This window comes from Passer domesticus, chromosome 3 (genome assembly GCF_036417665.1).
Source record: "Passer domesticus isolate bPasDom1 chromosome 3, bPasDom1.hap1, whole genome shotgun sequence".
Lineage (NCBI taxonomy): Eukaryota > Metazoa > Chordata > Aves > Passeriformes > Passeridae > Passer > Passer domesticus.
Window position 1 is genome coordinate 32,370,049 of NC_087476.1, and position 21,329 is coordinate 32,391,377.

The window sequence follows — 21,329 nt, forward strand, 5'->3', positions numbered from 1 at the left end:
AACAAAAAATCATCACTGAGATTCACTGATCTTAGACACCTCCCAGAGCAGAAAAGCATTTTATTCTTTTGTGACTTCAATTCAAAAAGAAAAGATATTGCAGCATTCCTGACACTATTGAACTTTCTGAACAAGCAATCAATAGGACTTCAGACAGCTTCCCTGCCAATCTGATGCCACTGGGGAAGGAGGAAGGACTGCTGTTCCCACGGGCCTTTGACCCTGCACTAAAGTTCAGGAGCACAAGGGCTGAGTCTGCTTTTCCCATTCCCAGAGGACTCTGCCCCAGCACAAGATGGTCCCTTCCTGTGCACTGCTCCCCTGTAATCCCTCTGCTCTCTGCAGGGGAGAGGTGAGCATGCTATCAGGGAGCAGAGGGAAACATGGCCAGTTTGCAGCCTTTGCTCACAGCCTTGTGGAGCAGAGAGGCCTTGCAGATACTGCTGACCATCTCTGTCAGTGTAGGAGTGTGGCAGTGATTGTAAAAAGTTCTGTCCATGCAGAACAGGTCACAAGGCTGTCATTGCAGATACCCAAACCACAGCAGTATTGTGGCACTGCTGTTGTCTGAAGTCCCAGGCTGTTGACACTATGGTCCTACATTCATCACCCATCACTGAGGCCACATCCAGAAGATGTCACTGATGAAATGATATAATGGAACTTGGAAGATTAAAGATTTATGCAAAAAATGTTTAATTTTGAAGCTACTCTGTTCAGATGACAGCACATATGGATATAAGGTAAACAGTTTCTTGAGGTATGGAACAGATTTTTGGTAGCCTCACTATGAGATATAATAGAGCAGTATCTAAGATCTCCATTTAAGAGACATACATACATAAAGAAAAATACCTGTGCCAAACAAGCATATGTGCAACAGAGATAGGACAAAATAAAAATGTGCTGTTGCCTCTAATGCTTTAATCTCTTTCATTTTAGGGAAACTCACTCTTTACTACAACATTTTCATTATTAGTGCACCATTATCTTTCAGGGCTGTCTACAATATCTAGATGAGATTCCTCTTCCATACAAATTAATTTGTGTCTTTTGTATTCCTTTCAAAACCCTTTTGAGACAACCTCTAATAATCTTCTTGATCAAATGGCAAACCTGGTATTTAACCCACCCTATTACTGTCTCCTTCCTAGCAGCAGCATATTCTCATTTGATGTCTGTAACTTAATCTTCACACGGTTAACCTTCTCCCTCTGCAATTGCTCCTGTAGCAGAGCTCTGAAGGTGCTTATTCATCTTCTCCATGACCCAGCACTCAGCAGAAACTTTGCACCTTATTCCCTCTATGCTTTTTGCCCATAAATAAGCCATACTGGTAAATAAAAAATCATCTATCATTTTTAGGTCAGTGACCAACAGATTTATTACCCATCCATAGACGTGTCTCACTTAACTTAAGCTAAACTAATAGTCTGCTGCACTGACATTTCCTCTTAGTGCTCTGACTTAAGACTTTAAGATTAAGTGCCAAATGTTCAAAGCCAAATCCTGTCTTTCTTCCCATTACCTTTAGCCTTACCACTGGAAAGTACCACAAAGACTTATGATTGTGAATAATCTTAGATGTGACCTCCTTATCCATGTCTACCTTTCAATTCTCACTGCATAGCACTTTTTCACAGCAGAAACTTACAACCACATCACTCACTCTCTCATTACTTGCTTCCCACAATATTCATTTCCCCGTCTTTGACAAATACCATCTTGCCTTGCTTCTAGCCTGTCAGCAGCAAAGTTAGTTTTCTTAGCTCATTGTTTTGACTGTGCCATTCTTCTCCTTGTATTCTGTAACAACAAACATAAGCTGCTCACAGAGCTTTCAAGGCTCTGTGGCTTTTCTATCCTCTCCCAGTTACTGTATTACCACATTTAAGGGCCACGTTCAGGTAATCAACCTTCCCACAGATTCTCGCCCCTCCCCTACATCTAAAAAGATCCATTTAAGTTATCCATTGGTAACTGCAGCCAGATTGCTGCCAGCCAAACTTCAAAGCCCAGCTTGCTTGCTGGATCTTTTTAGCAGGCTGAAGTGTGGAGCCACCTTTCCTACCTGAACTACAAGCCACTTGATTTGAGACTGGTCAAGCCAAAGGCTGTATTGAGGATGATTAATGGATGATAGGAGTGCTTTAGCAGATCAGTCATAGTACAACTTGCTGACCTCAAAAAGCCACAACAAAATAACTCCAAACCCAAACCACAAATATTCTTACAATTTTCCAGCTATGATCATTAGCACAAATTCATTTCAGTCATTAAAATTCAACTCCTCTCCACTAGCTACCAGTTTTCAGTATTTCCCATGGTTTGAGCACACAGTATCTTTCCAGTGATACAAATCAAGCCTCCCACTGACTCACTGGGAACATCAGTTTCTCTAGGTGACAATCCCCAAACCAAATGGTGAATGCAAACATGAGACAAAAACCTAAATAAACTTATTTTTAGGTGGAAAGAATGTAAGAGCAAGAGTTCAGCTGAAACAGAGTTATTTATTAAAAAGTATGGTTTAGAAGAAATTTGAAGGAAATATTTAATGTAAGGACTGCATAATGATAGAATGGCTAAAGCTAAATGCAACCAAAGAGAGATCAGAAAAAAAGTAAACTGTAAGTACTGATACAAAAAAAAACCAACCCCCCACGCCCCCCCCAAAAAAAAAGATAAAAAAACCCCACAAAACAAAACAGAAAAACCAAAAAATTGTATAAGCCACCTGCTGCTTGCACCTACTCAGCGTTTGACTCATGAGCAGAGGTACATTCAGGCCAGTATTACTCTTTCCTCTCTGTATCATGCTCTTCTAAAACACAAACTCTTCACTACAGATTTTTTTTTTCTTTCATAGATCTTCTGTAGTAGTTTTTGAGGGAAGTGCAGTAGCTAGAAAAATCTGAGTGCTTTCAGTTAGTAGCAACAAAATAAGATGTTTTATTCACTAACAAATATTTCCTTTTTGGTTTATGTGTGTGTCTGCAATCTGGCTGCAATATGTTGTTGTCCAAGTAAATATTTTCAGATGACATCCTGAATGATTTTAAACTGTCATTTATTCTTTCCTCTTTAACAAAAGATAAAATATATCATTTTTTATTATTATTATTATTTCTTTTAACCCTCATAATCTGCACAAATTGTTACCAGCACTGCTTTTCTATCAATAAAAAAGTGAGGTCCTCTTGACTTTCTTCTGTGGCTCCAGGTTCATGAGTTCTGCTCTTTCCAAGAATGCACAGTGTGCACCCAGGTGACACAGACATGTGACTATGCAAGTTGTGCAGTCAGGGGGATCTAAGTATGATTCTGGCTTAACACTGTGACATCACTACTCACTGGAAAACTGGCACACCAGATTAACATCTCAGTTGATAGCCCTTTGAGCTTATACTATTTTGGCCCTTACAATCTCCACTTGAAATTCAGTCCTCAGCTGGGGTGATAATGTACAGAAGAGGACTGGACATGTCAGATTTTGCAGTCACAATAAATAAAGTGTAGAAGAGAAAGAAGACATAGAGAGACCAACACGATGATTTAGAGTATTCTCAGGGGTGAGAGAGAGAGAGACTGGGTGTACAGTTAACCCCAAATGCACCATTGCCCCAGACTTACAGGTTACTCTCACGTCTCGTCTCAGTTAAAAGCCATTAAGGAGCTCACCAGTCATACTTACAGCTTTTTACTGCTGGACATAGAATTTCACTTGACATCACTGGTCCCAAGAAAAATTTGTTTCCTCTCCTAAATCTTATGACAAATTGCCAAAGAACCTCTAGAGGGATTTATCCTACTGCTCTTTAGATAAGAGAAACATAATGTACTGTGTAACTCAGCAATTTTTAAAGGTGCCCAATCCCACAGTTTTCAGATTTGTAACCAGCCAGAGTAAAGAATGCTTTGCTATATGTCAGAGAACTAGCCAGGTTTATTTCTTGACATGATTATTGATTAAAACATAATTAAGAAACATAGGGTTTCAGTCATGAAATAAAGTCACAAATGATAAAATTACAATGGCATAATTAAGATTACATTTAACAAGATGTTCTCCCTAACTGAATTCAACAGCAGCTATTCATGCCCCATTTTCTCTTAGGCTTATTGAAAACTTATCCACCACCGTCGAGTTAAGATGGGATGATTTTGTCATGATGGCTCTTGCATATGCCACAGACCTCCTTCCACACTCTCATCCACTTGCACATGAGGAGCACAGGACAAAGGCTGAGAACCTTTCCGGCTCATCTCAAAGCAGACTCTCATGTCTGGAAGAAAGTTTTCCTCCTCTTCCCTTGTGAGTGATGCCACACAACACTGAGGAACAAGGAATTACTTTACTCTTTCCCCACCTCTTCTCCCAAAGTTCCCATGAAGATTTCCACTGTATGTCTCAATTAGCGCATTTTAAAAAACATATGTAAGCCAAAGAATGGAGGAAATATTTATAGATACTGTTCATTTTTAGCTCTATTAGTCTTATTCTAAATGAATAAAAGTAGATAACAATTCGAGGAACACAGATTCAGCTTCATGCTTTAGGTTGCATTGATTTTCTTTTACCATACCAATTGTATTTGTATTGCTGGGTGCAATATGATTGGTATATACATATATATATAAGAAAAGTAAGGATCAATGGATGAAAAGGCTTCCTTCTTTCGATTACTCTGTTCAATAGGAATACTCTTAGCAGATTCATGATTCACTAGTGGTTTAGCCTAGCAGAGAAGTCCCAGTGAATTTTCCTTAACTGTCTAGACCACGCAAAGACCTGCAGCAGCTCAACGCCCAAAAGAGAGTAGCATTTCCAAAGCTAGAGGGAACAGATAAGAGCTTTGTCAGGAAGAACAAGGGAGTCAGGACTCTTCCTGGCTGAGCTGTGAATGTACCTACTGCTGGAAATGATGAGCATTTGCCTAACTCAGTTAGACCCAATTGCAGAGTCGGTCTGTGTCTGGAATACGAAAAAAAAAAATGGGACCTGACACCTGAAACTTGGAGTTTGCCAAAAGGCAAGTGGATGTCAGCCCAGAGCAGGGATAGTTATGAGTCTCCTGTCTGAAACATGCAGAATTAAAAAGAGTGTTAAAACTAATCAAAGGGAGTGGTAGGTGTGGAGTTATTTACCGGCACCCTGCACACATGCACTTATTACTTCATTCTGTTGCCTAATGTTGACACATACATATGAAAATACTTCTGTTATAGTTAATTTGACCTTTAGAGTTTAAAATGTAACTCTTTAATGACGACACTTTTTATCCCTCTATCTTTGGCATTGCTCAAAATCAGGCTCCTGGGATACTTTAGGGATGGTATGAGAGCTTGTTACAAAGAAAACACAGCAAAGAAAGTTCTGTAGCATCCCTAAGGGTAGAGGAGGGCATGCACAAACCCTGGGAGTTCTGAGAAGCAAGTGGCACTCATACCTGAAGATCAGGGGCATCGGTATGGACTTGCAGGCTAGGGGACTATTGGACTGCTCAGCCTGGTATTGAAGCCAGGCTGAACTTGCCACCACTTCCTGCATTAAAGATGGATATTTCTGCTCAGGTTTGGGCTCTGATATCTCCTGTATTTGTCTATTTCTCAGTCAGATTGTAGGCAAATCACCAGCTACTCTCAGCATCATTTTGCACTGTATCCTGAAACATGGGAAAAGGTAGCTCACAGAAGAGAAACTTGCTTTGAGGTACTGAGAAAAGGGATGTGAGTTCTGAACCTTTAGATCTGGCCTACAACAGGCCAGAAAACAAAATCATCTGATTGAAAATCTCTTCTGTCATCTTGTATCACATTTTCTGGAACCGTGGGTGGGGTGGGAGGCTGCAACTCATCATTTTTGTTTCTGAAACACTAAGGGCCAAATCATGTGAGTACTCTGATGAATTCATGCTCCTTTGAAAAACAGCTCTCCTAGAACTGACACAAACATATTCTTTAAAGTAGAGGATGATAATAATACTTATTTTACTAAAAGAAGATTGGTATCATTGGCCTCCTTAACAGAGGAGATCTAAAGCACAGAGTTACTCAGGGACACTTAGGAGGTCAAAACCAACCCAGTGTTTCTTCTGTTTCCACGCCTTGTTGGCAGTCCCTCTTGGGCAGCAAAGTGCCACAGGGCCTGAGGGCCCCCATGGGTGGGGCAGTGCCCATGAGATGGGTGCTGTGACATGGCCTTGGTGCCAGGGAAGAGCACTGCAAAGCACAGCTTGGGCAGCCACTGGGGCTAGCTAAGGCTTGGGTCCCCTTGGGAAGGCGAAGAGCAGCAACACACAGGGAGCAGAACAAAAAATATTTTCCTGGGGTCAGAGGTCTCAGCGGTATGAAGAGAGATTGCCTCACACTGAATCTGAGCATTTCAAGGAAAAATGAAATTCATTTAATATCTTACATGCAGTGAGGATGGGAAAGTGAGCTGTTAGGCTGCTCATCGAGGTCAAGCAACATAAAAGTACTTATGTGTCTATTGTTTCTTTTGATCACAACATTTTGAAGTGTCCAGACACTCAAACACAAGGCTTGTTTGTACTAAACATCAGCTGTCCTTCAGAGAAGCCCTGTACTCTGCCTCTGCCAGATGCTGACTAAATGAAGGAAAAAGCATTTTTCTCTACCTTCCTTATTCCTGGGCTGCTTGCCAAGTCCTTTTCCAAATCCTCGTGACTCTCTCTCGAGAAATGGGAGCTGCTTGTGCCTCTTCCCCAGGAGCAGCAGGAGCCATCTCGGGCACCCCGCTGACCCAGGATGGGAAGCTGTGGCAGCAACTCAGTCCCAGTCCTGCCCCTGCCAGCACCCCACAGGCCCTTCCCAGCCTAGAGTGGGGCTGCCTGGCTCTGTGCACCAGCTCCTGAACTCCATTAGTCCCACGGAATCTTGCCAGCCCCTCTGTGGTGTGCAACCTGCAGCCCAAGAGCAGCTGACTGGAGGCTACGGCTGCTTTCACCTCTGAATGCCCAGAGCTTTCTGGACAGAGAGCTGACTGATTTACAGATGTAATATCACTGTCTACTGGCAGCCAGGGGTCTAAAATCCTTCCCAAATAGTGATGTTTGGTCACTAATGGAGACCATGATCCCTCAGTCAAAGGGAGTGGTATATCCTCCACTGCCTCCAGCAGCCTTTTATGCAGTACATGAAAGTAAAATTGCAGTAATTTCAGATATTAAAGGAAATAAATACATGCCAAAATGAACTCCACAGCAGTACTGAACTACTGTACTTCTTTACCAATATAGTGGTTCTGAAAATATGAAATTTTGAGCTAAATGAGACTTTTAGCCCTGAAAGTTTTCCTTGGGACTTAGGAAGTATTCATGTTGATACATGCAGGGCCCTCAAATAAAAAACTGCTGTCACATTCAGGGAATCTTTTACAGAAGATATATTTTTCCTTGCCAGTATCAGTACTTCTTTGCATTACTTCTTTCCCAAAATCTTCAGTTTCATAAGTAATTTTTTAGAAACATATATTTGGAAACGGAAGGACACAAGTCTTTGATTTGAAAAAAGTAGCTTCAAAAACTTCAACCTTTCAAACAACTGAAAAGATCACTTAGGATTACTTTAAAAGCATTAAAAAATCTCCACTTTTTTTTTTTCACAGAACTATCTGCAGCTATATACAGTTATATGAACTCCAGTATTGCTCCTCTGCTTAGGAACAGCTGCTTCATTAAACACCAGGGAAAACACTGTATCACTCTTTCTACTGTCTTTTAATATCAGGTCTCAATTCTTATTGTCTCCAGCCAATTCAAGGATTTAACCCACATATATTACCCAGGCAAAAATCATACATGCAAAGGAAGTTGAAAGAATGTGAAGAACCTCCTTCTATTAAATGAACTAGTAACCATACAGCTTGGAAAAAGCCTGGTGGAATCCCTTTAGGATCTTACCCTAAGACTGATTAAAGGAACTCAATTATATCTGATGACAAACCACTCAGAATATTTTGTGAACTGTAACTGAAGTGTGACTGAAACTTGTCATTCAGGCAGAAATCAATTCACTGTTCCTACAGCAAAATGTAAAACTCCCAGTACTAGTAACTTTTATTTAATTGAAATAAATAACTTCAATTTTAAAGACTAGCTGGGCAAGAATATCCTACAGGGTGTTGACAACCAACTTCTTTCTGTGGAAGCTGACTTACAGTAGCGCCAATTTATGAACTAGTGAGAAGGTCTGTGATTTAATTAAAAACAGGAGATAAAATCCTTCCTTCATAAATGAAAGCTAATGCTCTCTAATTGTGTATAGCTGAATAAGAATACAGAACAGCATGGGTGAGCCTTCTTTCCTTACAATACCCTGGAGTCTCTAGTTCTGGGAAATTGCACAAAGACTAATTTATTTTTTTTTAATATTTCATTCTTGTGTATGTCTAGAGATCTGCTTAATAATCCAGAGTAACAGGAACTGGGCCCTGTATTTTCAAAGAAGTCTCCCAGCTCCAGAAACCTCATTGTTGGATGCCTAATGTGATGCTTCCTTTGAATGCAATCATTACTGTACCATCCAGCATCCATTTTTTCGGCTGCAACTTTACATATAACAGAGGAGAAATGTCTGGAAAATTGTCAGAATAGTCAAGTGTCTTAATTCTTCTCCACCTAATGCAGAAGAAGGGCGGGATGGGCTGGGGAATCAGTATTCATCAATACAACTCAAGAGAAGAAAAGCATCAGAAATGCTTCCTTTAACTCAAGAGAAGAAAAACATCAGAAATGCTTCCTTTCCTGGGGATTTTCAGACCCAGTGGAATCAAACCAAGCAGAATTGCATTTAGAGATGTTGTTTCCTGCAATAATTGTTGTACTCTGGATGTTCCTTGCCGTGATGTGGAATTGTCCTTGCATGGTACAAAGAGGAAGCCTCAAGTACCATCTCAGCTATCTTGGCAGCTGGAATATGAGATTCCTTGTGTCCAAATGAGGCTACAGACACACTCTGAAGACATTCTCTGTTTTACTGAATGTTTTCTACTCTACTATATGATTTTTGAGGCAGGTTTGACCTCTTGTAGCATGCAGGATACAGAACACAGAATTTACATGTTGAAGCAATGCTGTCTTCAGCCTTGTTTTCTATATGCAATCTATATGCAATCCTTTTTTTGCTCTTTTGACTGTTTTCACAGAGAAGTGTTCCTAGCGTGTCTAGAAAAAAAGTCTTCGTGATTTCATTGTGCATCTGTAAGTGGATTTTTTCCCCCATATAACATTATTTTGCCCTTCTCAGCATCACTTGTCTTTGTTCACTGATTTTCCAAGCCTCTCCAGTGAGAATGTTAATATTCTGTGTCTCATATACATACATCTGTGGGACTTGGCTGTTGTCCAAGACGAGGACAGTGCTTCTCCCAAAGGTTCCTGTGAGGCCCCAGATCACACACTTGAGATCATCTTTTGCTCTTTTTTGAAAGCAAGGAAGTTATTAGTTTTTTGTTTTAGCTGCATGTAAATATACTGCTGAGAAGTATATTTAAGCATGTGAGTACATTACCCAAGCACCAGTACTTGACCAATGCCTCACTGGCAATCTCATAAGGAACTAATAGTGGCTCCTTCTAAAATTTTAGCCAAAGCACAAGTATAAATAAATGAAAGAGACTGATTAACTTATCATGATGACTCCTTCAATCATCTTCTCCATTAGTGTGGATCAAAGTACAGAACCTTGTAAAAAGGCACTTCAGATCTAGCTGTCTGATATAAAGGATCTAAACCCAGGAGATGAATAATCCGTTTTTTATCTGACACAAAAAGACCATTATGTTTCAAGGTCCCAAAACAGAGAATAGCTCTAAAATACTCATTTGTGAGTTGCTGAAGATTGTTTAGTGGCTATCTAAATAATCACACTTTGCCTGTGGTGTCTATACATTCATTCAGCATGAAGATTTCACAAGAGATTTTTTATGCTCTTGCTGTATTTTAGTAGGTAGTTTCTGACATCATAATTAGCTCAAATTAAATTATACATTTAGTCTTCTGACATCTGGAACAGTGGCTTCCAGCTATTTTCCTTCTATTTTTTTCCTGAAAGAAAGAAAATATTAGGCTGCACGGTAAAAAGCTTATCTGCAAGCTCACAAAGGAGCACAGGGACAATGGCAGCTGAGGCAAGCCAAGTAATATCCTCCCTCAGCTCCTCCCAGACCCATCATGGCCAAAGGGCCATCAAAGACCCATCTCCACAAGCCCAGAAGAGCAGAGAGGCACAGTGGCAGGCAGTTCTAGGGGACACAAGCACCTGTGTCCAGGCATAAAACCCATAACAAGGAGTCAACATGAGTACTTTTAGAACTGGAGGAGATTATTCCCAATGGATATGGGATGCATTATGAGATGCAGGGGAAGAGTATTTGGAGATTTAGAATCCAATCTTTGGTGGAGAAACCAAAGCTGAGGAATGGGTGGGCTCAAGATAATTTGCAGAGGAACAAGTTTAGGAACAAATGACAGGATGAGCGATAAAAGCAGAAAGGGGGCTGGCCCTGGGTAAATGGCTACCAAAGGCTGTTTGGTATCAATTGCCAGGGCATATCCTGTGTCTCTATCTCGTGTGCATAAGTGTAGCAGAAGATCTAAAAGCCAGTAACTGCAGTGGGCTTGTGGGTGGGAGGAGCTGCATGTCTGGAGTGCAAAAACTGGCGAGGGCAACGTAAGTATGTGATCACTTGCAAAGATTAAGTCAGAGTAGCCAGAGTGGGTGAGGTGTCCTGGAAGCTGGGTGCATGCATGTGTGTCTGTGTGCTTCTGTGACATCCCTACTGGGTGCATGTGCACATGTGCATGAACGTGTGCTCGTGTGTGTTTGTGCAATGATCTGTATCAGCAGCTGCAGTGGGGCTACAGCACTGGGGACTCATGTGACCAGGTGAAAAAAAATGGACACTAGGATTTGATATTTGAGCCCAGATGCTGGAAGCATCTACCCTATGCAAATATGTAGAGGTATATATACATATATATATTTATATAATTATTACTGGACCTCCAACCTGATTAGCCAGAGAGGTGAGGACACGAGGCCATCAGGTCTGTTTGTGTTGGTGTGAGCACTGAGAGCCTCTGTCTGTGCTGATGATGCCTGTGCCTTGCAATGAGTATGTGTTTGTCTGTGTGTTTTGCACATATATCCATTTCTGCATGTGCCTGGGGAAACATGCTCAGCCTCACCACTGACTGGACCTGGGGCATGGAGCTCTGCAGCCCCACCTCTATGAGGCCACTGGATTTGGCTGCCCTAACATTGTTCTCCCAGCAGCCCAATCCACGGCCATGCAGCTCCTGTGTCAGAGCTGCCCTGAGCCAGGACTACTCAGATCCAGGGCAGAGAGAGCCCGTGGGGCCTCCAGGAAATGCATGTTCCTTCACCATCTCTCACCTATACACCATTCCTTTGAATCTTTCTGGACCAAATTAAATGCAGAGTTTTGGTATGTCCCTTGTGAGTCAGACAGACCCGTTCCAATATGAACTAAGCACTGATGCTTTCCTTCTGCTGCATAAACACCTGGCTGTTCTCTACATCTGCACTAGTTTCTGGTCCAGGTTCCATCATATCTGCATATTCTAAATATAACTTAGATTCTTCTAGGAACCAAATTCAGGGAAAACCAGCCTTGCCCTGTAGAGAGGAACAAGAACCTTGCTTGCTTTGCACTAATTCTCTTAAATGTACTTATCCCAATATTCCTTTTGAAAACAATATATCTTTTCAGAGACTGGATATTAGAGGACTGAGTCCAAATGAGATTTACGTTCTAAGCACAACAAACAAGTAGGAAATGGCATGAATTGAAATTTCACATCTACAGGGAAAAAAGTAGTGTATGCCTTGATGTAAAAGCAGACATGAATGCATTAAAAAATGTTAATTTTAACATATTTGGGAATATCAAGATTTCTAGAAATTTTGTTATACAAGTAATATTATAAAAGTGGCACCTCATAGAAGGAAAATTCTAATTTAATTTTTACTTTTCTGAATTCTGGAAATATATTTATTATTTTTGCCCCATTCAGCCCTAAACATGTTCCCGAAATCTCACATAACATCATTAATGCTTATATTTTCCAGATTTTGTTTTTTCCTGTTGTTCTTATTTTTGCCTTAGTCCTGCATAAGGAAAGAAATACCAAAAAGGGGTTGTTTTACATAATCACCCCCTGCTCATGTCTTTCCTATTTTTCCATGATCATTCAGCCTAAAAGATAGAACATATGATTACTCAGTGAAAGCCCTGCAGCCATGAACTCCATCTGTTTGTAGCCCTCTAAGTATTATTTGTATAAAGATAATAAAAAAGTCTTGTTCCTTTATAAGGATGACTGCAAGTAGTTTGATCTCTGAAAAAAATAATAAAGATTTTCTTTCTCCAGCTCTTGAAAATGACTCAGTATGAGATTTTGATCTCTATATTGTGAATTTGATATCCTGTGGATCTCCTCCCCATCTCATCTATTGAGTTGCTTGTTGTATTACATCTTTCAAGATTAACATGTGATTGATTAAGAAGCCTCATTTTCTGCTTGCTTTTCTATATGATTATTCTGTGCTTAAATGTTTCAAGCTCTTTATCAGCCACACTCACTGCAGTAGGAGAGTTCACCTTAACTGCTTCTGTATTATAGGTACTAACTGCTGGAATGTAAATAACTCTTAATATGAACGACTAATTGTTGTGTACTGACACAGAGGGGTGTTTAGGATATATCTCAAATTCATTTGGTTCCTCTAATGACAAAAAAAGTAACCAACACACAAAATGAAGTTGGAATCTACTTCATTCCGTAACTGAACACCTTACATGTGTCTGGGCATGGTTCTTTCTGAAACTGCCCGCTCACCTGTGTGCTGTGGTCATGAGATATTGGAGCAGTAACCTTAGTTTCTTCCTTACACCCTGGTCAAGGCTTGGAGATTTTTGATGACTTCCTTGAAGTCTTTCTTTGCTCTGGCCTCTCTTTGGTGTTCTTCAATCTCTACTACATTTCAATTTAAATGGAATTTTACTATTTGCTTGCAGAATTGCTCTCAGCCGCATTGCTCAACCTGATTTGCTGCTACAAACCACAAATGCTTCTCCAATGTTACTACTACTTGTCATTTTCACTTTGCTTCCAGAAAGAATAGCTTTAGACTGATCTGGATTTTCATGTGAAAGTGCTTAATTCTGACAATATCTAGTCCTTTCTGACCAAGAGAACACAGGGACAGCATTTTCAAGTCAGAAAGCACTTGGAGTGCTCTCCTGATGGATTGCAGAGTGGCTTTTTGCAGGCAGGCGCAACGGAGAGTGGAAATCAGCTTCTCCAAATGGAGTTGTCCCTACACTACATGGCCCAGCTGGAGGCTGAAGGCTAGGGCAGCTTCCTCAAATGCTTTAGCAAGGAATATGGTGTAAATACCTAGACATTTAGTGGAGACCCCTTTTATCACATGGAGACTTGGCACATTAGTCAAAGGTAATCTCTTCATCCTGTTCACGCAGAAAAGGCAGAACTTTGTTGGCTGCTGCATGGCCATATTAAGGTTAATTGCAAGGGATTTCCCCTCTTGATTTCTACATTCTGTGTTTTATTAACTGGAAAAGTGAGAAATGCCTCTTAAATAAAACTGAGGATTACTAGGAAAATAGTGCAGCTATGAGGCTGCAAACAGCTGCTCCCACAATGGCAACTACTGCTGACTGCTATGTGTCTCACAGCACCTGGAGTCAGCACCAGTCACACACACATCCATTACCGTGAAATGTGGCAAACACGAGGCTTGCAAGTGTGTGTTCAACTTCAAACCTCAGCGCCCAGCAGAGATTTGTATCAAAAGTATCATTTGAGTGTCTGAACCCAAGGCAAGAAATAGATAAAAGAAAGGCATGCTGCTTCTGTAATGAAAGACTGGAACAGCATGGGTTTAGGCACCTTTAGAGTTTACCTGCAGTCATGAAGAGGCTCCCATGAGAAAATACCCAGAGGCAGGTTTCAACAAGCTATTTCCACAGGAATACAGATAGAGGGTGGACAGAAAGGACAGCCTCTCCTACTAAAAATTTCAGATGCTCCATCCTCCCAGAGGCAGAGTGCGGTGACCAGGCACAGCAAGGGAGCAGAGAAGGACGGCAAAATTCTCAGACTTCTTCAGAGAGAGTCAAAACTTTACCACCACATCCCTCAACATCTTTTAAAATCTAGGTTCAACCAGGACACACTCTGCCAGTCACAGAGATGCTAAGCTCACACAAGAGACTCTTCCCACCCTAAAACACTCTACGTGAATCTTGGAACAGGCTTTACATATTTATATTTTTTGTCACTGAGCAACATTTGCCCTACATTTCTTCTCTTCCGCACGTAACAAACGTGTGTCTTCACTCTCCCTGTCCCCGTGTGAACGGTTTTCTGAAGTAGATGCTGCTGCTCCAGTGACACAGGGCCTTTAACTACCAGGTACCTCTTCAGGGCTCGAGTCAGCCTTTTCTCCTGTGTCCGCAAGCCACTCAGGGCAGATTCCACACTGACTGTCCTCCCAAGAGCAAGCATGGCTGTCTGTTTCCTTGTACAGAAAGTTCAGAGCCTCAGAATAAACTCAGAAGGGTATTTTCCTGATGAATTATCTTCTCAGCAAAATCCTCACATCACAAGAGGGAGCTGGGAGTATTTGCTGCCCATTGCTGAAGATGAAGGTGTACTCCAACAGTGCGAGGAACCTGAAGTCCAATTCCTGAACCACCATGCTCTCAAAGCCCCCTAACTCTGTAAAACTGACAGAAAACTCAACTCTCTGGAAATGCTGGAATACTCACTTGAAATCTCATTTTCCATTTTTCACACGTGTAAGAAGCCCAGTGAGAAAGAATTTGGGGTAAACAAAATTCCTTCTACAAGATCAAAAAAAGACAAATGAGAATTGGTGAAGCATTGTTTTATGCTATCTTCCTTGCTTCTTTTCACACCATATATGCAAAAAAATCCTTAAATTTAAAATTATTATAGGCATTTCAAACAAATAAGATAACATTTTAGAAAATTCCTCTTATCCCATTTGTCTTTAATAAATTAAGAGGGTACTTTCTAGAACCATAGTATAGTAGTTCTCTTTTTACAGATATAAATTTCAAGGCAATTCTTTCGGATTTCTTCAAATTACTGAAAATGTTTATTTTCCACTGCTTCAATTTGTATCTTACAGAGTTCCTCCTGCCTATGATCAGTAGAAGCACAAAGGGTCACGCACTTGCTGGACTATCCAGTTAAGTAAGTCCTTATTACTTAAATAACTCTCTGAAGAATAGCAGGCAGATAAATCATGTAAGATTTTTCCAGTTTTTTAACAACCCCCATCTAGAATACATACACACAGCTTTAAAAGAACAGTGACTACACTATCCACCAGATGCTAAAGTAAGTTTTGTTTGCTTTTAAAGGAGTAAGAAAAATATTTGTGGAAAAAACCTAAACATTTTTTCTGACATTATATGAAAATAGTAATAATTATACCTAACAGAACTAGCTACAATGAAAGTAAAGCTGCCTGTTAAAAAACTGACAACCAATTGAAGCTTGTAATTTCAACCTTCATCAACTGCTTTCTTGAGTGACTCATCAAATCAGTGTTACCTAAAAAGTCAATACTGAGAAAGAGGGTAAACCAATAAAAACTCCTTTCAGTCACACAGTTGCTACCACTCTTGAGAACACAGTCAAGCGTTTTATTGTTTATACTCATTTTCATTTACACATAAGAGGAACAATCAATGCAGTTCTATCACAGCAGGTGGACCATGTCCTGAAACTCTGCTGAATACGCATAGACCTGTCTTAAGGTCCAATCAGGAGAAAAAAAATAACAAAAGAAAAAGAAAACAAAAGAAAAGAAGAAAAACAAAAAAACATGTGGGGGGGGAGTAGGGAAGCAAGAAATTTCACTAACATCAGTTAATTCATGATTCATGAGTATTTATTTTGCAGGTGAAATAGCTCTTCTGAAAGAGCAAACTGCTTCACTTCTTTACAAAATACACTAAATAATGTTAAGTACTTAGAGAATTCTAAATTTCGCAGTGGTTCATGCGGTAAGGGTGTGCAACCGACACAAAATGGAAAACATGGTTACAGCATCAAACTGCTACTCCTATTCCCAGCTGGTTTATGGAAAAGGTCATCAGACTTCTTGATTTCTGCTCTTATGGAGTAAAATCAAGAAGTATTTCCTGTTTAAAGGCAACTATGAGGACAGACTACAGATATGCAGTGCAGTTGAACAGGTCTACAACTCTTGTTTCTAGAGCATTTGCATTTACTATTGTTTTGAAATACAAATAAAACTTTTGCACACTGTCACTTCTCACACATGTTCAGCTGAAGGAGTCATTTACAGAATTTACTGTGATGCTCCTACTTTAAACGTGAGTTTGTCTCCTCTTGGCCTCATGGGTGAAGGGAGCAACTCTTTCCACTGAAAGAAATTACAGGTGTGCAGAAGTACAACTATGCTACCAACACAGACAGAGACAACTGTGCTCTTGTGCACACCCCTACAACCAGCCGGAGAACAAATTAAGACGTTAAGTCTGCAAAATAAATGGAGTTTACTCTCAAACTTTTTTTTCTTCATTCCAGATGAATTATAGACCTTGATTCGAGGCTGCCCTCATTTTTTTTTTTTTTGCAACTGATCTGCGTGCCTATTGGAACAGCATCTCTGCCAGAGTCATTACACTGAAACGCAGAGCTGAGCAGTTTGGTGGCAGAATGTATTGACGTTTTTGCAGCATCATGAGTCTGGCAACTGGGCTTGGGGAAGTTTCAAGCAGTGGGTCTTTACAATAGCAACTTGATTCTGCAGACAAAAAGCAAAAGATTGGCAGAATTATTACAGTATCACAATAAAGGCATGTATGCATTCTGCAGAACGTGGCGCTGAGTTTAATGAGGAGCTGGCAGCCACTGCTGTCAAGGGGCGCGGAAAGGCAAAGCCCTTCCGCGTGTGAAGAGACACACCGAGGTGTCCAGTCTCCCACGGAAGCTAAGGGACAGCTTTCCCCTCGGGACGCCTGCTCGCAGCCGGCTCCGCTCCCGCAGGAGCAGCCGGAGCCGTGAGGAGGCAGAAAGAAGTAGGGCTGGACTTTGTCAGCAGCCTTCATCTGGGGCCTATCCTACCTCCCTTCCTCGTCAAAAAAATCCAAAACAAACCAAACCCAAAAGCAAAAAAAACCCCACTAACAAAAACCATCATGCCGCTGGTTCCGGGGCCGCATCGGCTCCCATCCAAAGGGGCTGCACGCCCAGCTGCCCAGCGGTGCCTGCGGCTGCCGGCGGGGCCGGGAGGCGGCACCGGGGACGCGCCGCGGGCGGGGACCGGCCCGGCCCGGCGCTCTCCGGGGAGCTCGGCTGCGGGCTCGGACAGCGAGCGCCGTTCAGCACTAATTGGCCGAAACACCGGTATTAGCATACGAAATGGCGGCAGATTGGTTTAATAGGTAGAATAAAAAGCAGATTGCCGTTGAGTCACTGCCTGCGATCTGGGGTGGGGGGGGAAACGGGACACACACAGCTTGTGAAATGTCAGGAGCGCGCAGCATCCCCAGCGCTCGCCGCCACTTGCGAAGGGTCTGAACACCAGCTCTTTGTGGGGTGTTCAGCCCCATATCCAACCCCCCGCCTCCTCCCGGCCCGAGGCGCCCCGGCTCTCCGGGCAGGGCGGGGTGCGCGCACCTACCTGTGGCGCCGGGCGCGGGCGTGCATGGGGGCTGCCCCGGGGAGCACATCGCATTCAACATTTCAGCCTGTGCATCGGAAACGTATGAGTTTGTGGAAAGCTTGTTTGAAGTCTTCGTTAGACATAGTATAGATGACGGGGTTGATGAGGGAGTTGAGATATCCAAGCCACGTGAAAAAGTCAAAGATGGCCATGTGGAACCAGCAAGCGTCCTTGCAAATAGGCATCACCAAGCTGATGATGAAAAAGGGCAGCCAACACACGATGAAGGCTCCTAAAATAATCCCTAAAGTCTTTGTAGCTTTCCGCTCTCTAGCGGCCGTCAGCTTCTTTTTCTCCAGCAGGGCGTCCGAGACCTTCACCTTCACCTGGTTCATGTACACGGGGGAGCCCGTTTCGCTGGATCCCTCGGGAGCCTTGGAGTTTATGGACGTGACGGAAGAGGTCGACCCCGGGGAGTCTGTAATTAACTGTGCCCGCGTTAGTCTTTTACCTGCTTTCTTTGGCGTCTGCTTCAAAATCCGCGACCTGGCTTCCACGTAGATCCTCCCGTACAGGGCTATGAGCAGCAGAGTGGGGAAGTAGAAGGCTCCTACTGTGGAGTACACGGTGTACAGGACGTGGTCCGTGTTCACCACACAGTTAGATACTTCCTCAGCCTTCGCCTGCCGCCAAAACAAAGGGGGCATGGAGATGCAGATGGAGAAGATCCATACCAGTGCGATCATGCCCGCTGCCCGCTTGGGAGTCCGTTTCGTGGAGTACTCGACGGCGTCGGTGATCGCCCAGTAGCGGTCCAGGGCGATGACACAGAGGTGCAGGATGGACGCCGTGCAACAGGTGATGTCCGAGGACAGCCAGATATCGCAGACGATCTGACCCAGCGTCCACCTGCCGGTCACAGTGTACATGGTGCTGATGGGCATGACAAGGATGGAGACGAGGAGGTCGGTGACGGCCAACGAGGCGATCAGGTAGTTGGCTGGCGTGTGGAGTTTCCTCGTCTGGTAGACCGTGGCGATGACAAAGGCGTTGGAAAGCACCGTGGCCAGGGTGACCAGCGCCAGGACGACGGCGAGCACGATCTTCCCGGAGAGAGGGGTGGCATCTTGGTAAACCACTTCCTCGGCGCTACAGTTTCGGTAAGAGTCGTTGGCGGAGCCCAACTGCGCCCGGCAGGGGCCGGCCGGCTCCATCCCTCCGCGGCCGCCGCCCCCGCAGACGGCGGGGCTCGGCGCGGCACGGCGGGGCCGCTACCCTGGCAGGACCCCGTCGGCGCCGGGGAAGGGCTGCAGCATCGCCGCGCCGGCACCACCTCCCCGCCCGCCTGCCCGCCCTTCCGGGAGCTCCGAGCGGGCTCCGCGGAGCCTCACTCCCCACGGGCGAGGGAGCCGGGCAAACCGGGGGCCAGGCGCGCCCGCTCGCCCCGGCAGCTCATCGCCCCGCCGCCTGCCCGCGGAGCGCGGCGAGCCCCGGACATGGGGCTCCCGCCCCGGCCGCCCCTAAGCGCAGCCCGGCCGCCCGCGGCTGCACACCGTGTCTCGACGGGCGCGGCGGCAGCGCCGCATGCCCGCGGGCGGCGGCCTCGCCCCCCGGGCTGCGGGCGCGACGGCGGGGGCTGCGGGGGCAGCGGAGCCGCCCCGCCGGGCCGTGCCTTCACACGCAGCCCGCCGCAGCAAGTTTGCAGCCGCCGCCGCGGGTGCGGGCGGAGCAGGAGGAGAAAGAGGAGGGTCCGCGGGAGGCACGGGGAGAGACCACCTCCCATTGCGCCCCGCCGCGGGCCATGCTGTCGAGGCCCGGCCTCCGCCCAGCACCGGCAGCCGCGGGCAGGGGCCGGTGCGAGTGAGCGGCGAGCAGCCGCCGCCCCTTTTATAGCGGGCGGCGCGGCTCCGCCGGCACCGAGCAACCGGTGCCGCTCTCGGGCGGGCTGCCCGCCCGCCTGCCCGCGGAGGAGGAGCCGCCGCCGCCTCCCTTGGCCCTCCCTCCGGCACCTACGAGCCGCCCGACGGGGGGGTGGGGGGTTCGGCCCGCTCCGGCCCCGCGCACCGCCCCACCGCCGGCCCCCCGCCCCTGCCCCTGCAGGCGTCGGGAGGAGCCCGAGCTCGTCCCCCGCCCAGGCGGGGAGCAGCCCCTCCTCTTTCAGCCCGACGAGGGATGCCACGGTACGGGCGGATGCAGGTGCTCCTTGGTGCTGCCGTTGTTCCCATCCTATCGTGCACCGTGCCCGCTACGCCGTGGGGCTGGGCGGTGCCAGGCTCCCCAGGGAGCCCGGCGGGGCTGCACCCCGGTGTGCTGCCCGCCGCCACGTCCCGGCGGCGGTACACGTGCCGCTCGGTGCCGGAGCTCGGCGTGCGGGAGGGGCCGGGGCCGTGCGGGACAGGGGCGCAGCCGGAGCGGGCACGCACCCCGGGACCGCCCGCCCTGCCCGCCGGGAGAGGGGCTGCGCAGCGGGCGAGCCCCGCTGCATTAGAGCTGCGCGGCCCACCGGATCATATCGCCTGCTTTACACTTCTAGTAATCCCGTGTCTTCTGGGCTCAGGCTTTCTTACCCGTTTTTCTCCTTCCTTTTGTATTTTTTCCTTTATTTTTCTGGTGCGCTTGGCGGGGCACGCCCGCGGTTGAGCAGCCTTGATGTGCCCCACAGGCTCCTCCATTGCTCGGCAGGCGGGGACAGGAGCAGCGGGAGCGCACGTTTGTCCAGGTCCCGCAGCTCCTGCCAGCGTTTGTTCTCAGCAGCCGCAGGAAAGTTTTGCACACAAAGGGAGTGCGAGCTTGCTTTTTGCTGGGTCAGGATAATTCCAAGCTCGGCGAAATGCGTATGCTCCAGCCCAACTAAATCTCCTAAAGATAACACGGCAAATTAAGAGGAGTCAAGTGTTTTCAGTCTGCAGGCACGTTTGTGCGCATCTCCGTGTGCTGCTACATGCCTAAGTTCCCTGTAAACTCTCAGCAGTTCCCTCTTGGACATCTCCGCCTGGCTGTTTTCCTCTGTGATGAAAAAGCAATCGGTTTCCCTGTGGCCCCGTCCTTTTTGGGCTATGCTCAGCCCCACACAGGGGCAGGCACTGCGGTGCTCTGCCTGGGACATCAAGCTCATGGGCAGGGTGAGAAACCACTGCGCCCTGTTTGTCGCTCTTCTGCAAGAGGGACTGGCTCACCCGAGAGGATGCAGATCAAGGAGGTACCACAAGAGGAGGCTGGAGAGGATCCATTGTGGCCCAGAGGGACTACGAAACCAGGAGGAGAAGCATTAGACTGAAGAAGAGCCAGGGCTGCGCAACAGTGTGGGAAAGTCAGAGCCCTGCAGGGACAGCCCCTTCCTCCTTCGGTGCAGGGCAGGGTGCCCTGATCTTGAGATGTGCTAAGACGCACAGGTCTTTTGAGGTAATAATAATAAAAAACAAACAAACAAAAAACAACAGCAACAAAAACCCCCCCAAAAAACTAAACTAAACAAAAAACCATAAACTGTGGTGGTGCTTGAGATTTGTAAATTCTGTCCCAGATCTTTAGTTAGACTCTCAAGAAATGAGGTGGGGGAAGATTGGATTAAAGAAATGTGGCAGTCAAGG

General features: G+C 45.3%; 1 protein-coding gene across 2 annotated transcripts in view; it reads right to left on the reverse strand.

Annotated features, from left to right (window-relative positions):
* Window positions 1–19,668, reverse strand: part of HTR1B (5-hydroxytryptamine receptor 1B) — a 40,328-nt gene extending 20,660 nt beyond the window's left edge. The window contains exons 1-2 of one of the 2 annotated variants that reach the window (XM_064412479.1): window positions 17,758–19,668; window positions 15,728–16,878 (exon numbers count right to left, since the gene is read on the reverse strand). In XM_064412479.1, the coding sequence (XP_064268549.1) occupies window positions 17,820–18,953 (1,134 nt within the window). In that variant the 5' untranslated portion in view covers window positions 18,954–19,668 and the 3' untranslated portion in view covers window positions 15,728–16,878; window positions 17,758–17,819. Of the gene's footprint in view, window positions 1–15,727; window positions 16,879–17,757 lie in introns of those variants that run through there. The other variant, XM_064412480.1, reaches the window with a different exon arrangement.
* Window positions 19,669–21,329: the final 1,661 nt, after the last annotated feature.